General features: G+C 49.2%; 1 protein-coding gene across 1 annotated transcript; it reads right to left on the bottom strand.

Annotated features, from left to right (window-relative positions):
* Window positions 1–1,212: 1,212 nt before the first annotated feature.
* Window positions 1,213–3,636, bottom strand: LOC148935868 (uncharacterized). Its single transcript, XM_089080563.1, has one exon. It carries the CDS (start codon window positions 3,491–3,493, stop codon window positions 1,511–1,513), a length of 1,983 nt encoding a protein of 660 aa, XP_088936689.1. The 5' UTR covers window positions 3,494–3,636; the 3' UTR covers window positions 1,213–1,510.
* Window positions 3,637–5,858: the final 2,222 nt, after the last annotated feature.

Raw genomic sequence — 5,858 nt, 5'->3', positions numbered from 1 at the left:
GGAATAAAACTTGATGTATGATTTTCACCTACCTTTCGGTGTCCGCTCTGCGCAGATACTCCTCGAGGGAGATGCGTGGTCCGAAACTGCTTCCCTGGTAAGCTGCTACGGGGGTGGACGGGGCCGGTAAGGCGCTCCAGAGGCGGTCGTGCACGAGAAGTTCGTACTCGCCGTCGTAACTCACTTCCTCGCCGATGATCGCGTTATGATCGTAAATCGCGGCCACGTGGAGGTCGTATTCAAGCCGCCGAAGTGCGTTGTTACGACCCGCGCGATTCCTCCGTGCTTTAGGCATTCGGCAGAGGCTCCAGGCGTATATTGTATTTAATTAAAAGATTAGAATTACCGCGTGCTCGAAGTCCAATGTTTCCTTCGTGGTAAGTGCGGATAACGCACAACACCTTGCCCCCGGAAACGATCGGAATTCTTGCTTTAACTGCAAATTATTCGGTAAAATAAGGTTTGAGTTGTTATAAATGCCCGTTGCCTCTTTAGCCTCGCGAACACTTCCGATTTCTCGCGGTGATAGGAAGGATGATGCAATGAATAACACGTGGCGAATACACTGTACTTACTATATTCAAATATTCATGAATCGAATTACACTCGCGTAACACTTGGTTAAATTTAGAGCAATACAAAATTTAGAATACAAATGATCACTTAATTAACTTAACTAGATTGAGACGAAATAGAATTGACTTAAAATTAGAATTGGAATTGGGATTGGATTTGGATTGACACTCGCACGATGTGTACTACTCGACGGCGCGTACAAGAGTGAACGAGCATGGCCGCGCGTTGTAACGCGTGCCTGCGGCGGCGCTGTTGCGCAACGTGGCGGTAGCGTGGGTACGCCAACGCACGTGGCGCAAGATGGCGGATGGCGTGGGCACGCCAAAGCACGCGGCGCAAGATGGCGGATGGCGTGGGTACGCCAAAGCACGTGGCGCAAGATGGCGGATGGCGTGGGTACGCCAAAGCACGTGGCGCTCGCGACGGTCATAGCCTATAAAGCTAGACCAGACGCACATATCTATAATGGTCGTTGGTCGGCCAATCAGCGCGCGGCTGACTGGAGATGATGCGCAACAGCAACGCGAGCCTTATTGTAGTATTAATAATTTTACAATTATTTAGGTTCATTGTTAGCGTGATTTATTTATTATTATTATTTAATTTTATTACTTATATTTATTACAGTGTATATTCACTGGCGGTAAGGCGCAACGCGCGATATGTCAACGGCAGGAGAGCCGGTTGTTGCCAACTTTGGCTTGAATAGTGGCGCTTCTGCGCAGGTGGGAAAAGGGGAAGGAAAAGAAATTTTTACGTTGGCTCTCCTGACGTTACACCTCCCCCCCTAAGAAGAAATGCAGGGCCAGGTGCCGTGCATTTCCCCTGCTCTACTAGAGGTTGAGTTGCAGAAGGTTTGAGCTACAATTATTTTACTTATGTTTATTCGTCTTATATTCTAACGCTTGTAATTAGTTATCGCACTTATTTGTCTCTATACTACGTCCTCGCGTAAGTATTTTTGGAGTTCACTGTATGACCGCACATGCTCACTAAACTTTTCCTTTTCGGCACTAGGGGCGATTTCGGGCGCCGTCGGTGTGTCTTCTGTCGAGCTCTGAGCTATTGGCATGAGGCGTTCCCTGCTAGGCGAGTCGGTTTTTGTTGCTGGGTTACCCATATGCAGCAAAAGGTTAGTGACCGACGACCATACTGCTCCCAATATATGAAGGCTCCATCCGTATATTCTGTGCAACGCGTATCCGTGGATGATTGTATCGATCACCAACTTGATCAGTCTGGCTATCACGAATAACGCCAAGACTCCTGCGCTGGCCGAGCCAAACGTAATAAATCCTTGCCATAATCGCTTCCCTGTGCTTTCAGCGATCCGATCTAAAGACTTTTCGTCGAGAAGATTCATCAAGGAAATACTCCCGCTCGGGACGTCCTGTCCTAAGGCCCCTCGCGCTATTGTATTCAGCATAGACGGCTTTTCGACTGGGAACATTATGTGGTCTCGCAGTCGGTTCAGATCGTCCGCGGAGTAGATTCCACTGGTGGCGAGTGCGTCCGGACTGACGTATTTCCACGTGGGGGTAGAAAGCGGCTGGATCGTCGGCGGAGGAAGCGACTCGATCGGCTTCAGGCCTACTCGGTACCAACTGCCGTGTAGTTTGTACATGCCAGGAAGCAACTCGTTGCAGTCTTTGTGTGTTCCTGTCCTGGTCAGAATTCTGGTGCGTGGCAATAAAAAGTGTGACGAATTGCGGTAGGTAACTGGCAACTCGTTGTAACACTCTTCGGTATGTCGCAGCTTGCATTCTACTGGGACGCATTGGACAATATGGATGACTTCTCCGGCTGTGACCGCCGTGTATCCAGGGGCTTTCATTATCCGGAAGGCCATTTCGTCTGGGGCTATAGTTGCCAATGAGAGCGCATTCTGGAGGATCTGACGCTCTAATGCACATTTCTGCTCCATAATGTCGTGGTAAAGCCTGGTAAGTTGCGTTTTCACGTGTTTCTCCACGTAAACGAATTTCGAATTCACATAGGAGAATATATCTAAGTTGTTAACTGAGATCTGTGACTTAGATTTGAACGTGCGTCCTCGCTGTGTTTCCAATATAACAAGCTTTGGGTGCTCGGTCTGGAAAAGTCGATAGCCACATAGGTTGAATTCCGTCGTTTTTGTCAAGGCGAACGTTGTATCTCCGGTGGTCACTGTATATACCACTGGGGCAGTTTGTTTGGGCTTCGGCGACAGTTTTATGGCCATACCCTCGTAAAGTATATCGTACTGGTTGAAGTGGCAGCTGTCGTCGGACGGTGTTTTCCAGAAGGTTTCCGTACCGTCGAAATCGGCGCAGCTCCCCAGTTGCACGGGGCAGCGCGTTCCAGATGGCAGATTTAATGAGTTCGCTGACCGTTTGAATGGTGCTTCAAACGTCCTCAATACCACCTTTAAGGATGCTTGTACTACCACGCTCTCCCATGCTCCGAATCCGTCCGTGTACTGCGTTCCGGAACAACGGCCGTCAGCGTGCGTTTGTCCAGCCATAGTGACGCTCCTATGATTCGTGGCGTTTACAATCAATCTATCCACGAAGGCGGTTCCCAGCGCGAGAGTTCCAGTCTCGTGGATTTTCTGGCAGGTTTGCCAGCCGATCTCTTTGATGTACACCTTTCGACCGTCGGATACAATTGATATGTGTGAGTGCATGCCGCAGTAGTATATGGTCCGGTCGATTTCAATTCGGCATTGAATTATTGGCAAGCTCTCGAAATCGGAACTCTGCATGAGTTGTACGTACGTCTCCGTGCTCGCTGGCTCCATATCCTCGACATTACAGGCGCCGACGTCCAGCAGCGACAAGGTTGTGATATTGAGTCCGCTGCCTCCGCAGTCATAGCCCGTCAAGCCAAAGCTGAGCGTCGGGAACAGTAAAAGCGTTAAGATTCGTTGTGGCTCCATGTTTCTTCAAGGGGTGACGTGTGTCGACTGCCGCTTGGTTGCTCGCTCGCCCCCGGCTCTGGTTGTGGTGGGGCACGGCGTGTGGTGGGGCTCCGATTCCCCGCCTTCTTCAGTTTGTCCATATGGATAGTACGCAATTTACCTGGCCTTATCTCTAATTTAACATTATTATTACTTAGCACGTCCGCTATTTTGTAGGGACCGGTGTATTGTGGACTTAGTTTATTTCTCACAGGTTCTTTAAGCATGTACACCTGGTCTCCCGCTTCAAAGTTGCATGCCTTAACCCTTTTATCATAGTATCGCTTTGATCTAACCTTCGCAGCATTCAGGTTACGACGCGCGGCTCTCTGGGATTCGCTTATTTTCGCATTTAGTTCGAGTAAGTAGCCAGCGTAGCTTTCGTCGCGCTCGTCCTCGGGGAAGGGATCGCTTTCGGGAGTACGCGCGACGCTCCCGTAGACCAATTCGTGAGGGGTGAACTTCGTTCCCTCATGTACGCTCGTGTTGTAAGAAAAACTAGCTAATTTTAGATATTCGTCCCAATCGTGGTTGTCATTGACAAATTGTTTCAAGTACTCCCAAAGTACATGGTGCGAGCGCTCCACGGAGCCATTGGACTGAGGGTGGTACGCAGTGGTCTTACACTGTTTAATTCTGAATTTGCGAGCTATGTTGCGCATTAAAGAATTTAGAAAGTGAGACCCTTGGTCCGTTAGTACCGCTCGCGGGGCACCATGCACGCAAATGAATTCGTTTACGAAAGCGTCGGCCACGTCGATAGCCGAGATCCCCTTGAGGGGGATAGCTAGTGAATACTTCGTCAAGAGATCTTGTATAGTAAATATGTACGAGTGGTCCTTGCGAGTGGTGGGGAGCGGCCCCATGATATCCATAGATATCTTATCAAACGCTTTGTCGGGTGTATCCGTTAGAATCATGGGCTGTCGGGTCTTTATTCTAACCAATTTTTTTAACTGGCAGCCTTCGCAATTATTTATGAACCGCGTTACTTCTTCCTTCAGTCTAGGCCAATTGTACCGCGATTTGAGGCGCGCGCATGTTTTGTTTATGCCTTTATGGCCTCCTATTGCGGACGCGTGATATTCCTCGATCAAGCGGATTCTATCTTCGGGGCGTGGAACAGTGATTTTATTACCGCATATCGATATTTCTATATCTTGGTTCCAAAATGCGTCGCGAATAACCTTTTCTATTTTCCTCCACGGTACTCCACTCGCATCCCCCTTGCAGACAGATATGGACCGTATGTCGAGTTCGTTCGTGACGTCGAGTAGTGACACCACGGCCTCTCTAATACTTTCCAGCGTGGTTATCGCGGAGACATTTACTTCAATCGGCAATGCAATAATTCGTCGTTTGCCGCTTTGCGTGACGTTTGCCCTGTTCAGCATGACGTCCCGCAATTTAGGCAGTAGTCCCTGTTGGCTGAGCATCCGAGCCCCTAAATCGCAAGGTTCACCTTGGACGCTCACGAATACCACCAGGTTGTCGCTTCTACTCGTAAAGTTATCTACGATTTCCTTCACTTTCGCGTGATGGAATTGAAACGGAGCGTTATTCGCGTTAAATAGAGATTCTTCGCTGGTGTCACTGTCGAGGTCCTCGTCGGAAGTGACGACGTGGGGGCGGATTTCGGTATCGTCGTCGGTTGACGAATCTTCCTCGGGCTCGCTATCGTTCCGTCTCGCGATATTCGATGTGCTCTCGAGGGGAAGGACGGGAAAAGCGGGGTTTCGTGACAGCGCGTCTGCGTTTACATTAGTTTTGCCGGCTCGATACATAACTTCGTATTCGTATTCGGCTAATTTTAATCGCCATCTGACTAATCGTGACGTGGGGTCCTTAACCGAATGCAACCATGTCAAGGGTTTGTGGTCGGTGACGAGCTGGAATCTTCTTCCGTATAAATATGGTCTAAAGTAATTTACGCAATAAACTATAGCGAGCAATTCCTTTTCGATCGTGGAGTAGTTCTGTTCCGGCGGGTTTAGTAATCGGGACGCGTATGCGATAGGGAGATCCTTGCCAAGCGGTCCCTGACTGAGGATTCCGCCGATCGCGAACTTGGAGGCGTCTGTAGTTACGACGAATTGTTGAGAAAAGTCGGGATATTGGAGAAGGGGTTCCGTGCATAGGGCGTGCTTAAGCTGCGCGAACGCGTTTTCCTGTGGATCGCCCCATCCGAACGGTACCTCCTTTTTTAATAAGTCCGTCAGAGGTTTAGCTGTTTTCGAGAAGTTCGGTATGAATCTCCGATAGTAACCCGCGAGTCCGAGAAATTGTTTAATGTTTTTCGCGGTATGGGGGCGCGGAAAATTTTCAACGGCGTGAATTTTTTTCG

The sequence above is a fragment of the Pogonomyrmex barbatus genome, unplaced genomic scaffold (genome assembly GCF_055798465.1).
Source record: "Pogonomyrmex barbatus isolate J1 unplaced genomic scaffold, ASM5579846v1 scaffold32, whole genome shotgun sequence".
NCBI lineage: Eukaryota > Metazoa > Arthropoda > Insecta > Hymenoptera > Formicidae > Pogonomyrmex > Pogonomyrmex barbatus.
This window is presented reverse-complemented; position numbering and strand designations above follow the sequence as displayed.

Coding starts and splice junctions, on each gene's coding strand:
- LOC148935868 (XM_089080563.1), bottom strand. CDS start 3,493: ATGGAGCCACAACGAATCTTAACGCTTTTACTGTTCCCGACGCTCAGC.